Here is a 17,527-nt window from a genome sequence, read left to right on the forward strand (position 1 = left end):
ATGTATCAAATCCTCAGATCCGATGAATGCTATGACAATTTTTTTGGACCGAGCACTGAGTATTGGTTTCCTGTCCAGTCATTTATCATGGAAGTGGAGTAAACTAGTTTATAATAAAATGTAAAATGAACACATCTGTTTCTGGTATTTTTTTTTTTACCATAAATGCAGCTCTGTGGTGTGCAAAGCACAGTGAAGAAAAATGGTCGGTGTGAGGGACTTTTCTCTTGTCGTGTGGATGAGCTAAATCGCGCACACACACCACTGCCATCGGGTGTGAAGTTTAACAACTAGAAACAAGGCGACTTTAACGCTCTCCTTTCATAATTTTTTTCTTTATCCTTGGTCATGGAGGCTGGAGCATAGCAGCAGAAGTGGTAAAAGTACTCTGATTCTGCGCGTCACCTTTCGGCAAGGTTGAGGACCCAAATGCAGGCAAGCAGGAAGATCTTGTTTATTTATTCAGTAAAGTATATATTTTCATAAACAAACAATGTGTTCAGGTCAAATATGTGGAATAAACAAACATAACAAGGGTTCAACAAATTTCTAAATGAAACAGAAGGGGGCGGAAAAAATGACGTGACAGGGTCCACGACAACAAACAAACGCCAACATCAACAATGAACTGACAAGGACTTAAAGTCAGCATAAATAGAAACAGTTGCAGCGGCAAGGAACACCTGGACAAGATACAAGTGGCTGAGGGAGCTGATTGGAAGATGCAAGAGAGCGGAGTGACAAGCACGTGGACAATAATCTAACGAGACAGACAGACAAAAATGAACAAAAGAAAACATGTCAAAACTAAAATCTAATCAAAGCTAAATTAACAAAAGACAGATCTTGACACTCTGCACTTAGATGTAATAAGGATGTCTGAAATGTACTCTAGTCCAATCTAAGTTTTATTAAATAAGAGCTAGCTTGCATTGGCTCGACAATTATGGTATCGAAAGGTGTTCACTTACCTTCCCTAATATCAGAGTATGAAGGTTTATTTAGCAAATGATAACTACAAAAAAATACAGGTGACCTGTATTTGTTCTTTAGATGAGACTGAGAATTTTTTCAATAGCCTGAAGTGTGTGTTTTTCCCTGGTTCTCATTTCTTCATCTTACTGTTATATCATGAAACTTATTTCCCATCTATCCATTATCAAAGCCGCTTCTTCTCATTGGGGGTCGCAGGCATGCTGTATCCTGAACCGGTTGCCAGCCAATCACAGGGCACACAAAGACGAACAACCATTGGTGCTCATCTAGGGACAATTTAGAGTCCAATATACCTGCCGTGCATGTTTTTGGAATGTGGAACATGGCGGAAACCCACAAACCAAGAAAATGCAAACTCCATACAGGAAGGCCGGTGCCGAGATCGAACCCACGACCTTTGCACTGTGTGCTAACCAGTCGGCCACCATCTTATATTGGAAAATAATTTTGTTGCTCCTTAATAAATACGCAACGGGTTTCGCCTGCCAGGGTTACTGATATGTGGGTGGATCCCTCCTCATTTATGGACTATTTGTAAAATGATGTTCTGCTGAAGAGAGGAGCTCAAAGAAGAGTGACTCCTCCTCTGCATTGAGGGCCGTCAGATGAGGTGGCTTGGGCCTCAGTTCAGAATGCCTCTTAGATGACTCTTTGGTGTTCAGAACATGTCCCATCGGGTGAAGGTCCAGTGGACAATCGATCACACACTGGAGAGCGGTGAACAGAGTTCTCAAAACTCAGAAATAAACAGAAATCTCCTCAGGATTGTTATTTATTTATTTTACAAATGAGTTGTATTATTGTGGAGAGGCGTACATAAAGAGTAACATTCTTGTATAAAGACTGAAGTTTTACACAGAGTGACCGAACCAATAGAATCACAAGACTCCAATATGATGTGGTTTTCTCTTCGGTTTTGTGTGCAGAAGCGGGATGTTCTTAAATTTTAGATTTAAAATTGCCGTGGATTGATCAATCTGGCTCTTCATCTGGCTCCTCTCACTGAGACGGAGCAACGGGGTTGCCAGGTTCCTCGAGAGATACTTAAAATGTGACGATTACTTTTACTAGGTACAGCTATTTTGTCTCACATCAACCAAAATTTACACGTGCGTATTTCTGCAACTTGCACGTGGAATATTTTAAATTTCAGAAAAATATCCTCCTATTCTGGTTTGACCAGTATATTATTGCACATCGTCATTAAATATAGTCACGAAATATGATTTTGTCGATTCAACTGCACCCCCCCCAAGAAAAAAGAAAGAAAGAAAAAAGAAAAGGGAGCAAATTGAGTCATCTTGTGCTCAAGAATTACCTAAAAAAAATATCCCTTTCATTAACTATCTTGTTTTATTACTCAAAAGCATTTTAGTGACTTCTCTCGTCCAATCCAGATAGCGTTTAATCGCGTGTCTTCGTACATGTGCGTGTGCGCGTTGAGATCCACTTCCAGACTTGCTGTAAATGGGCGGTACCGCTTTAACAATCCGCGTGAGATCCAGTCGGGAAGCATTTCTTGGCGGACACTCGTGATTTGAGCCGCAACGACACGGACGCGACGAGGTCACCAGTCTCTGTGAGTTCCTCATTCATTCATCGACCTCATCCGGGCTGGTAGCATCATCGAAGTGCTTCATGCGGCGTTTGTAACGTGGCCTCGATTATGTCCCCCCTCTCCCCCTCCTCAGATCGTGTTCGCACCGCGTAGCTCATTCTGGACTCACTTTGAATTAATTAAGTCTGTATACGTGGCATTGTGGATCGTAGGTTTGGTGCGCACTTTTACAAGAAGACGTATTGCGGCAAATGCGTCCGCGTGCACGACAGAGAAACATGTTGTTGGAGAAAAGAATGAAGAGACTTAGAACTACACGTTCTCCCCGCAGCAATATAAAATAAATGAGCACAATCGGTTCTGGTTGCAAATTTGAGTGTTTTGGAAACGTGTGCGCGAAATCTGATGTTAAGTCTCGCAAAATGTGGTTTCACCGAACCAGATGACCCGATCAGCTGTTTTTGTCACTAGTGTTGCTGCTCCGGGACACGCATACTGCAAGCAACCCGACTCGATTGAACTACTTATACAGTACTGTATATAAGAGGGAGACATTGACTCTATTTGACAGACTGCTGTGATAAACTCACCCTTTCCCAAAAAAAGCAATTTTTTTTCTACTGAAAAAAAAAAAGTTCCCACGTGTCTTCCTCAAAGGTCTGACATTCTTCTGACTAAAAACAAGGATATAGAATTACAATTGATGTTATATCACACATTCTCAATACTTGTACATGTTGAATAGGTTACAACAGTAATGCAATACAAAAAACTTTTATCACTTCAGTTTGTCATATTGCATAAAACAATGATATGTAAACATATGGACTACATTTCTTTATCATCAATAATTAAAATATACCTAAAAAATAAATCATAAATTAATGTGAAACGCATCATATGTTTGTTTGTTTCATTTTCAGACTGGTGTAAATTTCACCCACCTCCTTGTCCACTCCCCAAAAGAAGCCGCCTCAAAGGCTGACAGTCTGATGAGGGACTGTTAAACCGGTCCGTCCTCTTCCAACTACTGCCGCTGACTGACAGGCTAAATGCTAAATAACTTTTCTTTTTGACACAAATTTGTTTTGATCCAGTGGAACCATGGGGGCGACAGGTTACGGCTACTATCGCCTGACCATCTTCTTCTCCATGTTTATTGGCTACATGCTGTACTTCTTCAACAGAAAGACCTTCTCTTTTGTCATGCCCTCAGTGATGGATGAGATTAAACTGGACAAAGATGATTTGGGTAAGAATTTAGCGGATTATCAACTGGGCTGGGCAGGACGGTGGAAGCCAGGTACAAAACTTTATGTCCTGTAGGAAAATATCAGGAACTGCTTACTTGTTCAAGTTTCCATGCTGATGACCCTGGGAGCTCCCTGAAAAACATTCAACAATGTACAAATCTAGAACGTTATTCAATAATTGCAAGCTTAATTTCAATCAAAGCGAAGACTTGAAATTTGTATCTTTTAAAATGTTGACGCCAAGATTTTCACTTTTACGGGAAAATGAATATCGGCTCCAAATATTGGTTAAAGGCCTCTTGACTACTCATAATCGGCATCGGTATCAGGCCTGAAAAAACTATATCAGTCTATCAAGTCAAGTCAAATTCATATAGCCGTCAATCACAAAATAGTCTCAAAGAGCTTCAAAAGCTCACAGTTGACATATTAACAACATCCCCAGATGTAAACCTGCAAGGAAAAAACTCAAAAACTCAAAAAAGAAACCTTGAGAAAGGGCAGTTAATGCGGGTAAGAAAAGAAGAAGGATTCTTTTCTAGGACAGCATTTTTTGAAAATAAAATAAAATAAAATAAAATAAAATAAAATAAAATAAAATTAAAAAAAATGAAATAAAATAAAATAAAAATACAATATATGTTATACAAGCCGCGCCAGACTATAAGCCACAGTTTTTCCATGTTGAAAAAAATGAGTTAACTGCATGCACAAAACGATTTTGTACTGTGAATGCACTTAAATGTACATAAACATAAAAAAGTGTTAAAAAAGTGCCTTTTAACACAGGAACAATTTTGCTTATTAAAACAGAACAGACCCAAGAGAAAAAAAAAGTTTAGATTTATTTAACGTATTTTCTGAACTATAGAGCGCCCCTATTGGTGAAAGAAAAATCCACAGAAAAGGTTCAAAATCTCGGAAAAAAGTAAAAAAAAAGGCAGAGATAGACCAAAGTTAGCTCGTATCATTTAATAATATCCTGAATATACACAAGACACTATCTTGATATCCTCAGCCCCTTTGTGACAATTACTAACCCTCCTTGTGTCTGCAGGTCTGATTACCAGCAGCCAGACCATGGCATATGCCATCAGTAAATTCATCAGCGGTGTGTTGTCGGACCAGATCAGTGCGCGCTGGCTTTTCTCCATCGGCCTCTTTGTGGTGGGAGGCATCAACGTGGTTTTCTCCTGGTCTTCCACAGTCACCATGTTCTCACTGCTGTGGTTCGTTAACGGCCTGGGACAAGGTTGCGGATGGCCTCCATGTGGGAAGGTGCTCCGCAAGGTAATCGCAAATGTTGACTCTGTCAGTGAGTCAAATCAGCTGAGCGAGAGCCAAACTGCTGACAGACCTGTTTTCATTTTGTGGTGTGAAAGTACACTGGTTGGAATCTTGCTCCTTGCTGCCAGACGCTATTAACCTATGTAAGCCGAGCTTCTGTGATAAAGTTCAGTAGGTAGAGTGCTGCAAGAAAATGCCGGGAATGACAAACAATCTGCAATATCTTAGCCACAAAGTACCACGGACAAAGCCAACGAATAAAATCGAGACTTAGTAAATCAATGTTAGCTATTTCGAAGCACTTGGAAAGCAAGTTTAAAAGGTGGGGAATAAATAGGCTTTGGCACGTCTTCAGCGTGTTGAAAGGGATCAGATTACTCGAGATTCTATTAGTGGAACATCCTCAGTTCAGCTCGCCTTAAGAAACTACAGCAGTCATCAGTTTTTTTTTTTTTTTTTTTTTTACTCAGAGGGACAATCTTTAAATAGATTCTATCTTTTAAGTACAACCTTTGCTCGCGTCTTGCCAATGCACTTCTGTGGAATTAGCGTCTTCTCAGAGTGGATCTTTAAGTTGCGTGCTCGTTTTGCTCCTCTTATGAAGCCGTGAACAAATATGGTGGTCATTGAAGTAGATCATCAGTTTTTACCGCTTATCTTTGACGTATTTCCTCTATCTACTCCTCCAGTGGTTTGAGCCCTCCCAGTTTGGAACATGGTGGTCTGTGCTGTCCTGCAGCATTAACCTGGCAGGGAGTCTGGGCCCAATCCTGGTTACAGTGCTCCTGCACTACTACGACTGGAGGACCATCCTAACGATGTCCGGTGTCTTCTGTGCTGCCTTCTCACTTGTGACGCTGGTGTTTGTGAAGAATGAGCCAAAAGATGTGGGCCTGCCTGCTATTGAGGCGGCACCCAAGAAGGGGGCAAAGAGATGTGAGTAAAAAAAAAAAAATGTTTTGATGCAGATAATGATGATACAAGTTAGGTGTAAAAGTATTGTGGCAGTAAGATTATGATTTTGCCTTTACACACAAAAACGGAAATCGCAATGTATAAACAAGATATCAAAAAGCTGTATCGACAAATACAAGTTCAAAAGCCTGCAGTGTGACGTTATTGGCGGTGTTTTAGCGCCCATGGCATGGGTAATTTGAGAAATTTGTGAAAGCATGTTTATGCTGACCTGCATGGATATTTTGAGCGACACATGCTACCATTTTCAAGCAAAGACTTTTTTTCAGGGACATCCCTCCAATTCAAAATGATGCAATATTTGCAAAAAAAATTAAATATCTTGTCTTTGTAATGCATATAATTGATATATATATTGGTTGTCAAGGATTTGCAAGTCATTTTTCAGTTTTTTATTTATATTTTACGCAACGAACCAACTTCACTGGACTTGGTGTAATATAATTATTAATAGATGTCCTCAATTTTCTTTTTTGAAGGATTGCATTTGTAATGCTGGTCTGTTATTGGTTAGTGAATAATATGTGGATGTGTACTCTTGCTCCTTACTAGGTAACAATGAGGGCACCCTGAGTGAGTTCCTCCTGTCCCCATTTCTTTGGGTGCTCTCTCTGGGCTACTTGGTGGTGTTTGGGGTGAAAACAGCAGCAACTGACTGGGGTCAGCTTTTCCTCATGCAGGAAAAAGGCCAGACTGCTCTTATGGGTATGAAATTTTATTATGACTTGATTATAACGAGTTGTTTTGTTTAATGGTTCTAACTTGATCTGTGTTTCTTACAGGCAGTACTTACATGAGTGCCTTGGAGGTGGGCGGCTTTGTAGGCAGCCTTGCATCTGGCTTAATCTCTGACAGAGCTGTTGCTCGGGTAAGTAGCAGTCCAAGAGACGCAGGTTTTATTTGATGCTTTTGTCACAAACATGCTTTTTGACTTTCTATAGTCTGGCCTGGGCACACATGGCAACCCTCGCCACGGCCTGCTCATTGTCATGATGGCTGGTATGTATGTGTCCATGTACCTCTTCAGGGTCACCATTACACCTGAAATCCCAAAGGTAAAATTAGATAGAATTCATAGACACGTGTGAATTGTAATACAAATGCAATATTAGTAATTATCTCTTGATTAGGCAAGGTGGGCGTGGCCATTTAAAAAATTAAAAATTTATCAAATTAGCTGAAAATGAACTCTGTGCAAGGAGACAGTGAAGGAAGGCCAGGATTGAAGTTACATCCTCTCTCCAATAAGCTCCGGTTTGGAGGCGAGCAGCAGCATTTTGGACCAACTGGACTTGCTTGAGCAAGTACTGACTGACTCCAAAAAAAAGTACTTATTGTAATCAAACTGAGATGGAACAAAGGCATGGATTACCGTTTCTAAGAGTTGTTGTGAAAGGAAAGGCTTTACATTTCCCACCTGCCTAAGGACAAAAAAAAAAAACAAGTTGAATTTAACAGAAGTGTCAATGTGGCGGTCCAATTTAAAATTACTGTCCAATTTATAACTAAGTTCAAGAATGATAAAACGCTAAGGACCCCAAGTCAAAGGGGTGGGATGTGCATGAGCCACTGGGATCAAACCCAACCTTTTCCCCCTCCATTTAATTAAAGAAATTAATTGCCATTCAGGCTTTAATCTTCTCGAGACATGACAAAAGTGACTATAAAGAGAAAGTGCCCTTTGTGCTGAGCGGCTGTCATTCGCATAGCAGTGAAAGGAAATACCCTGTTTTCTTAAGATGGAACTCAGAGGCAACAAATACAAAGAAACAGAAGGAACCCGATATTGACCCCTGGAGAACACCAAACGACAGTGGGGCAGAGTTAGACTCTGAGGAACATTTTATTCTAATTGAAATTTTTAATTCATTTATAATTGAAATTTCATAATTGAATATCAGATTATAAAATTACCCATGTCTGGTGTCATAACTGCCTGTCTGATGTTTCTAATAATTAAATCCATGTCAAAATCTGAGCATTCAACAAGTTTATGGGTAATTTATGGGAGCCAAACGCAGTTACTTCAAAACAAGGGAATGGAAGGCATTGGCGAGTTCAAGATGGCGATTCCTTATTCCCAGGCTTACTCTACTGCAGTGGTGCCCAAATCCGGTCCTCGAGAGCCCCTATTAAGCCTGTTTTAGATATCTCTGTCCTCTAACTAACACAACTGTGCTGTATTCTATATTTGGTACTGAAATCTCCTCATTGACTTCAGGAGGCTCCTCTTTGGGTCCAAGTCATCCATCCTATTTCTGTGCTCCTCGGTGTCTCGGAAAAAGAGGTAACAATTTTATTCAGTGATTTCTTAACTGAAAAAAAAAGAAGGAAATTATTTTAGTATCTCTTGTCATTTGTAGATCTGGATTCTCTTTCTTGGTGCTATGTTTGGATTTTCCTCTTATGGGCCGATTGCCTTGTTTGGGGTTATCGCAAGTGAAAGTGCTCCTTCCAATTTTTGTGGGACCTCACATGCTATTGTTGCTCTGATGGCTAACGGTAACACCTGCCAGAACAAAATGTTGATGTACCATGACGGTTAGAGAAAATGAAGCTTCAAATTTGCTTGATGAAGCAGTTGTTGTATTTTTGTGTCCTGTAGATGGCACTGTTGGTTTTAAGTAAAGGGTTTTAAAAAAATGGCTTTCAGCCCAATGTTGAACAGAGAGTGCCATCTACTGGAGGACAAAAATACTACAACTGCTTCATGAAGCAGATTTGAAGCTTCATTTACCCATCACTAATCACGTGAATGATACAACTCTATATTTATGACAGTGGGTGCTTTCATGGCCGGACTTCCCTTCAGCACTATTGCCAAACAACACAGCTGGGACGCGGCATTCTGGGTAGCTGAGATCTTCATGGGCGTCACCACCGTTTTGTTCTTCCTCATTCGCAACATGCGCACCAAGATGGGAAGAAGAGAAAAAAATGACTGATGTATGCTCTTGCGACAGTCACTTCAGTGTCAGGGGTGCTGCATACGTACCTAATAATAATGCAAATTATTATCAAACAAGTGAACTGTCCAAAAGCAAATTTAGTCATCGATACTCAGGACAAGTACGGACTACCAAATTCTCAGTGAGACTTTTACACGACATGGACACCTTAATCGATCGATCAATTAGGGGTCACCGTTTCCAATGAAGTTTTGATCATACCAGGAACTTTTGGGGCAGCATGAATGTGTCCCAGTGCACAAAACGACTCCCACCAAGGCATGCTTAGATTGGCCGTGACTTCAGTCCCAGTCACCTTTGGGTTAAACTCCAACAAGACTTGGCGAGCCACATGCTCACTTGTTCAACCCCAGTGACCTCACAAAAATTCATTTGGATGAATGGAAGAAAAAAACCTGACAAAGATGCACTTGGAAGTCATGTGGGGAACTTTTTCCAGAAGGTGGAAGCTTATTATACTATTTATAAAAGCAGTCCTTTATAATGCCAAATGATAGCTGTATGCTGGAAATAATAGAGTCAGTACTTGGTGCAGGCCTTGACGTTGGTAGTCGTGAATTTACAACACTGAATGTTTTCTACGGGTTTTGTCTGTGTTGCATAGAATCGAAGATGTTTGCACATATTTGGTCAATCATTATCATCAATAATTTGAGATGAGGTTTCACAGGCAAGTTACTGAACGTTTTATAAACTCTCATTCATAGATGACAAAAATACAGAGTATTTGATGTGGTCAGGCAAAATCAGTATGTATGAACTGCTAAATGTCTGTTTTAAAGAGTTGATTGTCAATTCTTTTTCTACTGTCTCGTCACTTACATTATAGGTTAGCATCTTGAAGTGTTTTTTGTGTGTGTGTCTCAGGGGGCGCCGCACATTGCAAATGTTCTTTTCGAGCTCTCGGTCGTTGTCAGACTTGGGCTCTAAGAATCGTCGTCTCATTTATTTCGCTTACAGCACCACCAGTGTATTTTATTAATTAAATATGGGAACAAACTCCGTGCCAATACGGACTAGCTTTAATCTGATGGAATTTTACAATTGAGGCCTAATAAATGATTATGTGACATGAATGGTTTGAGACACAACTGATCAATCTGTTGATGCTTATTTTACAATGAAGACTTAAAAAAAAGTATGGAACACAAAACATAATAGATTGGATATGTGAAGCTGTCCATGGTGCTGAATCTTGAATTTACTCTTGAGAATGTAGCTAGTAGCACAATTACTCTTCCTCTGGGATTGTAAAAGAATTCATACTACTTGAACTTTTCCATATTCTGTCATGTAACGTTCACAAATACAAATGGATTTTGCGGATTTGATGTGATGAACCAAAGCAAAGTGCTGAGAGAAAATGCATACGCCGCTATGAGGTTTTGATCAGTGCCCCAAAAACCTATAAAATGAACAGCAATGTAAATATACGCCATAGTGTAGAAAGAAAGAAAATTATATGCATCGACTTAATATTTTTTGCTAAAATACCAAATTTACAAATTGCTTTCACTTTTTAAAACATTGAGATATTGCAAGCATTTTTTTTTGTTAGCAACCCCCATTTTTCATTTCATTGTATCACCAAAGAGAGAAAACAATTAAAATTTTTGATTGATCAATAATTTTAAAAAATTACCCCCACACATGTGGGCTGACCAATATAGATTTGTGGAAAACAGTAAATTTACACAAAATGTGACATGAGGTTTCATCCAGACGGCTACAGTAATTAGAGTTTGTTAACTTGTTCGGAAGTTGATCAACATTTTACCATTTTTTTTTAAACATCACAAACAGTAAATTGAGTCATTCTTAACTTTTTTTCACTGAGTTTATTTTTTTCAAACCAGCCGGAACACTTTTTCCATCACTGCCACAAGCCCAGCAAATGTCTGTCACCTGCTGTTTGTGATCAATATGATTGTGTGTGTTCTCGCAAATGATTCATGGTGTGTTAAAGGTGAGCTGAGTAAAATATTGTCAACCCCCCCCCCCTTCCAAAAAAGGAAAAAAAAATAGAATTAGACAAGAAAGTTCCTGGGCTATGACTACGTTCAGCGGACAATGTAGTAGCTCAAAATGGGAATGATATCACAAAGAGCAAAAGTATTTTTAAATCCAGGGATAACATGCCGACTTTTAACGATTAAAATATTGAACACACACTTTTCATTTTCACCCCATCTCCCAAATAACAGCCGCCTCAGTTCAGCTCATAATTTTGCCAAAACATATTTATGATTGACAACTAACAGTTTTTTTTAATAGTGTAATTAACACCTCAAATAAAAAAAAAGGAAAAAAAAAAGTAAACAACTACCAACTGAGCTTTATTGGTATATTGATAACAATAATTACACAGGTACATCTATAAACAAAAAAGAAACTGCACACTTGCACTGTTACCTAAAGCTCACATGAGAATTGCTACTGCTGGTATGTGTTGGACATCTCAAATAAACGTACAAGTTGTCTGCTGGCATGAAGACACCAGATTAGTTTTTTTTTTTTTTACAACACTCTTTACTAGCTTGGCTAAGAAAGCAAATAGCATTTTTTTTTCTCCATTCGTACAATGTACCATTCTGCACTGCAAACAAAGATTGCAAACCCTTTTTCACAGCAGCTATACAAATTTATTGCAATGCTATCACAGAACAGGGACACAACCAACACAGAGGATACATAAGTTTGGATAGGGAGAGCTCCACTACAGGGGATTTTAAATTTATTGATCCAATTTCATCAGAAAACTGCATGATTACTAGAGTTAGCATGAGGACAAAGCTCGCAAACATTCTAAAACACTGTTCTTCAGTATAAACAATAAAACAAGGTGTGACTGTGTCCGTCTCTGCCCCAGCACAGATTACATACACTGTCCCTTTAAAGCATATGGAATGTAATCCACACAGGCAAACGCTTTCCGTTGTAGACCAAGATCCTGTGAATGTGATGTTTGCTTGTTGACACTGGAACCCATCCTGTATCCTCCCCCTCTTTCACATTTAAAACAACTGAAATGAAAACCACTGAACATTACAATGTAGGATGTGATGAACCCCCCGCCCCCGTCTCCAAATTGACATTTTTTTTTTGTCTTTCGTTTAAAAAAAAGTGTTCTCTACAATCAGACTACTAAAAAACCTGTATTTAGAAAATAGTTGATAAAAATATTCCCCTGAATTGTACAAGAAAAGAGGTACAGGGAGCACTGGTAAAGATGTGGTTTGAGAGATGTTATTCCGCCTCATCTTTTCCCGCCGCTGCATTCGTGGCTTGTTCCTGCAACGCAAACACATTTCGATGTCAAGTACAAAATGAAGATGAGGATTACCTTTATTCTGACAGCACTGACCTCTTCGTCAGCTTTGGCTTCGCCATTCTCAGCAGGAGGTTCCTGCGCCTTCTCCACGGGCTTGGCCTTCTCCACTTCCTTACCTCTCTTAGGCTTCTGCAATGAAACATTTTGTACAGAGATTAATGAAGAATCGGTTCATCAATTACTTCACATCTGCAACATCTTTCATATGACAGACCTCAAAAATTAGTTATTACACAAATTGAAGTTGCTGTGTCTTTTAACCTTATGACCTTTAAGTGGGAGTAAATTGAAACTGGTCTCTGTAATTTTGCTAAGAATCACATGTAATAATACACGGCAAAGGTGTCAAACTCAAGGGCTGCGGGCCAGATCTGGCTCATCGTATAAGTTTATGTGACTGGCGAAAGCAGATCAAGCATGCTAATTTTGATGATTCTTGCTAACATCAGCACCAAAATTTCCAATTCTCAAATGTAATAAATAATAATGTTGAGTTATTAAGGCAAAGCATTTTCCTATACTTATTACGGTAACTTGAACAATAGTGGAACAAACTTTTCATTTTGACTTCTGATTTGAAAAAATAATTATGCATCAGTTTGTCGTGTCCTGTGCATGTAATTACATAAGGAGGTGATTAAACGTTTATATGGTTGCACGGTCATAACAGCATTTCGAGGGAAAGTGTAACTACAATGTGGCCCGCGAGAAAAATTTGTTTTGACACCCCTGGTCTACGGTGGTCATCACTGAATATATTTGGGATATTTATTATGGTTTGGCGGTTGGTGCACAAATTATTATTATATCATGTTAGATTTTTACTGTATTTAATGACCTCTTATAGTTAACAGTTTTCCATCTATCAATTCATTTTACGAACCACTTATCTTCACTAAGGTTGTGGGCGTGCTAGAGCCTATCGCAGCTGTTTTTTGGTGGTAGGTACATCCGGAAGCGGTTGCCACAAAATAAACAACGTACTAATTTATAACAACGCATATCTAGACAGGTAGCGATTTATTAAATATTTTCTAAATACATTAAAAATAATGTAGACAAAGTTGAGGTCACAATGTTGAGTTGGCCCTCCGCAAGCATTCAATTTTTTGTCCCGTGTTTCCCACCCCTGGTCTACGGTATCTGGTTCACCACCAAGGTGGAACCAAAACGACATTTAAATATTATCAGCATCATCATCCATATTTATTTATTAGGACATTAATATCTATACTCAAAACTACATTTAGCAGTTCCTTATACTGTGTTAAAAAAAATGCTTTCATTCAGTGAAACCTTGCCCCCCAGCTTGCTCCACGCAGAAAACAAGCCAACGCCATTGTCGTAAGAATAAGATTGTTCTTGTAAACTGTTAAGAGAGGTCTTACAGAACTAACTGACAAGGTCTGCAGTTATTCTAATAATTGATTAATCTGTTGCTTATTTTGTCGGCAAAAAAACTTTAAATTTGCATCCTTTTATTAAAAAGCAGGATATTATATCAAAATGACAGTGCACAAATTTGCACTAAAATAAATTATCTTTCAACTATGGATTTGGTCCGTAACATGGAGGATAATCGGGAAAAATGTTGTTCATTATTTTCTAAAGAACAAAGTAAAAGCAAATGTTTTATTTTAATTCAAAAAAGTTTCAATTAATGTGACAATCGATTAGTTGACATTAAATCACAGCACCTCTATATGCAACATATGGCACTTAACAATGTAACTTACCTTTTGCTTGATTTGGGACTCTGGCTTTGGAGGTGCGGTCTTCTGCAAGGATACATGTGTTGTATTTATTGTAGGTTGATGGCGAAAAAGTAAACAATCCTCTAAATGCAATGTTTATGCACTTACATTCAGTCGACCAGATCTCCTGGGCTGCATGGTGAGGGGGAAAAAATACACTTTTCACATTGACTGCTTTTTACAGTAGTGTGCTTTTACTGACCCCTAGCGGGTGACAGCTATTTCCATTTGTATGATTAATTAAAACCAGATTGTGCATTATTGCTTACCGCTTCAGTTGCCTCTGGCTCTTCCTGCAAAATAATTAATTTCCAAGTCATTTATTGATATGTCATGTATTATAATTAATCAACTTAAATCAGTCAATATAATAATTCCTACTTTGCACAAATATAGAAGTATAATTAGTGTTTCCCTACCAGGTACCAATTTGCCCCGTCTTAGTTTTTGCTCATATAATAACGTTTTAGCTCCTTCTCAGTTCTGCTCGTGCATTTGTTTCAATTTAGCTGCTTGTTTTCTATATTATTTGTACGAATGTATATGCGTGAATATTGCTGATGTTATGTGGTTTTGCTCACGTGATGAACAAAAGTAACAATTTGTCGAGCACCTCATAAGTGCACGTTATTCAACTTTAAGTGGGCGTGTCGGGGCGGGCTTGTCAGCAGCAGCACTTCCTGCTTCGAGGACGATTGAGTGCAAGCATGCATATAATTTTAACACTGAAATAGAAGAGACTCCAGTTTTTGCAGTCGGCAAAATTATGACTGCAGTTGCCGTGAACACATTAAAAGAACCGACGCGGTCGACAGCGCGAATGCAGTCAAAATGGAAGCACGCTAAGCTTGCTCGAGCTTCCCGACTGTAAGTAAGGAGGAGGGGCGGACTCCGCCTCCGCCACATTTCCTTTCATAGGTAATAAATGAGAAGACTGACAAGGTTAGTGTGTGTGTGCGTGTCTTATAACGGAACAGGGAAGTGAGCGTTCCCGCCATTATTTTGAAAAGGTCCTTCGCCAGAGTGTCTCACTCGGCTTGCAGGATCGACAAGAACCCCCAGCAACAAGAGCGGCGCTGTGCTGACGGAGGCTCGCCATTACATAACCTCCCCGAGCCGAAGAGCTAACGCGACGAACGCCGTCCAAACAGCTGCGTTTTCACCGCGGCTAATGGCGGCCGCGTGCTAACAATAGCGTTCATGTTCAACAAAAGTGATAAATAAAACATGTCGTCCAAGGTGGCGTGGTCATGAAATAAAATAACGGCCTCAACTTGGGCGGAATTTAAACGAATTTTAGGCCTTGCAATGGCAGCCAAAGTGAAACTTAACTATCCTGCGTGACTGACTGCACGTTTGAGACAATCAATATACCGCCAACTTTCTCTGCAGAAAAAACGCTGTCGACGGGCAAATCGACTTCCACTAAAACCCCAGACATTGCAAACAGGTTTATGTAAACATGCAACCGTGCACCACACCGTCCTGCAGCGAATCCTCATAAACACACACTAATAGTAACCAAAGGGGATAGTGTTAAATTTAGACAATGCATCGAGCGATAAGAGCGACAATCACCACCTTCCAGAAATAAAATCAGTACGACGCATACGAACTCAAGTGGTGGCTGCAAGCGCGACAATTTTGACATTTGCCCCAACGTAGAAGCAAATAAGTAGCAACTCGCGTTCCAGCAACCAGTTTGTACAGGCAGCAGCTGCAGTGGGTTATAAATGCTGTATTACTGAATGCAAGAAATATCTCGGTTTACTCACTTTGCTCCTTTTAGGCATGGTAGGTTTGTAAGGGGTTGATTGTGGAAAAGGGAAAAAATAGCCAAATGTAAGTGAATACGGGATAAAAATATGCTGTAGTCGTATAGTCCGGATAAAGCTGTACTAGTACAGTCTATCTAATACAAGGCAACGAGATGATAATGTTCCATTGGAAGAAAACTAGCTCAAACCGGATTGGATTCCCCCCCTCCCTCCTTATTTAAATCTTATAGTTCCTGCGTGATTGACTACCATTGACCCGCCCCCTGCGCCTGCTGATTGGACAGCGCAGCGGTCAGCAACACGCTTTCAAATCTGCGCGATTTCCTGGGTGGACAGCTCACACGTCAATCAGATATTTCGATGAGGTGGTTGTGTTTCTGTACAGCCATCTGCTTTCGAAAAAAAAAAACGAAAAATGTCGCGAATTCTCCCCGGAGCATCGGCCATTCGACGTATTGTCTTGCCAACAGTCAGTTAGCCGCAATGTTAGTGGCAACATGTGTGAGGTTTTTGGATTACTGGTGTTTCATTGAACGATTGCGGTCATATCAGCGAGTGTATTCGTTGTGGAGAGAGGGGTGTGTACTTTCGCAGCCAAGTCTTTTGTATTAAGCTTGGGAAAATGGCGACAGGGTAATTGTCCTCTTGTGCAACCCCATCTTGCTGCTTGCATAGCGACCGCTTCCGCCATTGTGTAGTGTGAACGGTTATCATGGATTTATTGGCGTTGTGGACTGTGCACTGTGCATTTAATTAATATGTATATATCCGCAACTCGATGAATACGTGTTTTCTATTCCACAACAGAAAAATGCATGGCATTGACGTTTTCAGTACCATAAATTTTGCCAACTACATTTTGTAGAAAAAAAATCCATGATATTTTAAAATAAATGTCAACTGGTAAGAATATAGTCGTGTAAATTATATCACCTCTGGGATCACCTGTTCTGTCACTCTCTGATTGGGGAAGTAAATTCCGTGACATTTCCTGCAGTGTTGAATTTGATGTCTCACACGCAATATCATTTTGTTTGTTGTATTGTTACCATTTCGTGTCACACCTTAAGTTTCATTTGACTGTAATCAAATGTTGACGTCACAGTGTTTAAAATTCACCTTGACGTCACAAATTAGTCAAATCTCGCGCCGGTGTTAGTGGTAAAACACGACCGCTTCCACCCGGCCGCCCTGTCACGCAAAAAAATAAAATAAAAATAATAATAAAAATAAATAAATATAAATCTCCCTCTCGTTCCTTATGGAAATACTTATATTATTTGGTCCCCTAATCATAATTTTTTTTTATAATTAAGGAAAGGCATCATTAATTGTTTGCATGGTTTGATTGGCAGTAATTTATTTGCTAAACTTGCAAAAATACACAAGAGCTGAAAATTACACCACTATATTGATATGTCACTTTTATGGAAACATTTTAAACACACCCACGGTGGATCCAATGAGACGTGACGTGTGTTGCTTACCGTTGGGAAATAGACCCACATTGAACAATGAGGAGGACCCAAAGAAAAACAACGTCATAATGCAAAACGCAAATTTTCAAGGGGGTGACCAGAAACAGCCAGCAAGGTGCACGATTGCATCTTATTTAACAATCTTTGC

At 39.5% G+C, this 17,527-nt stretch overlaps 2 protein-coding genes across 3 annotated transcripts; one reads left to right on the top strand and one right to left on the bottom strand.

Annotated features, from left to right (window-relative positions):
- Nucleotide 1: 1 nt before the first annotated feature.
- Nucleotides 2-11,557, top strand: LOC148320052 (glucose-6-phosphate exchanger SLC37A4-like). 2 transcript variants are annotated; one of them, XM_088278991.1, is made up of 10 exons: nt 2-435; nt 3,478-3,806; nt 4,865-5,097; nt 5,784-6,030; nt 6,622-6,774; nt 6,852-6,937; nt 7,011-7,124; nt 8,291-8,356; nt 8,433-8,571; nt 8,851-11,557. In XM_088278991.1, exons 2-10 carry the CDS (start codon nt 3,659-3,661, stop codon nt 9,012-9,014), a joined length of 1,350 nt encoding a protein of 449 aa, XP_088135117.1. In that variant the 5' UTR covers nt 2-435; nt 3,478-3,658; the 3' UTR covers nt 9,015-11,557. The 2 variants fall into 2 exon arrangements, with proteins under 2 accessions (XP_088135117.1, XP_088135116.1); XM_088278990.1 differs by lacking the exon at nt 2-435 and adding an exon at nt 2,422-2,575.
- Nucleotides 11,354-16,094, bottom strand: hmgn1b (high mobility group nucleosome binding domain 1b). The gene is made up of 6 exons (XM_088278992.1): nt 15,899-16,094; nt 14,393-14,416; nt 14,232-14,255; nt 14,106-14,147; nt 12,403-12,498; nt 11,354-12,329 (listed from the first exon to the last, which is right to left on the bottom strand). The coding sequence occupies exons 1-6, from the start codon at nt 15,914-15,916 to the stop codon at nt 12,285-12,287; spliced, it is 249 nt and encodes an 82-aa protein (XP_088135118.1). The 5' UTR covers nt 15,917-16,094; the 3' UTR covers nt 11,354-12,284.
- Between the last annotated feature and the right edge of the window lie 1,433 nt (nt 16,095-17,527).

The sequence above is a fragment of the Idiotropiscis lumnitzeri genome, chromosome 17, assembly GCF_059441095.1.
Source record: "Idiotropiscis lumnitzeri isolate Australia: NSW breed Sydney's pygmy pipehorse chromosome 17, RoL_Ilum_1.0, whole genome shotgun sequence".
Lineage (NCBI taxonomy): Eukaryota > Metazoa > Chordata > Actinopteri > Syngnathiformes > Syngnathidae > Idiotropiscis > Idiotropiscis lumnitzeri.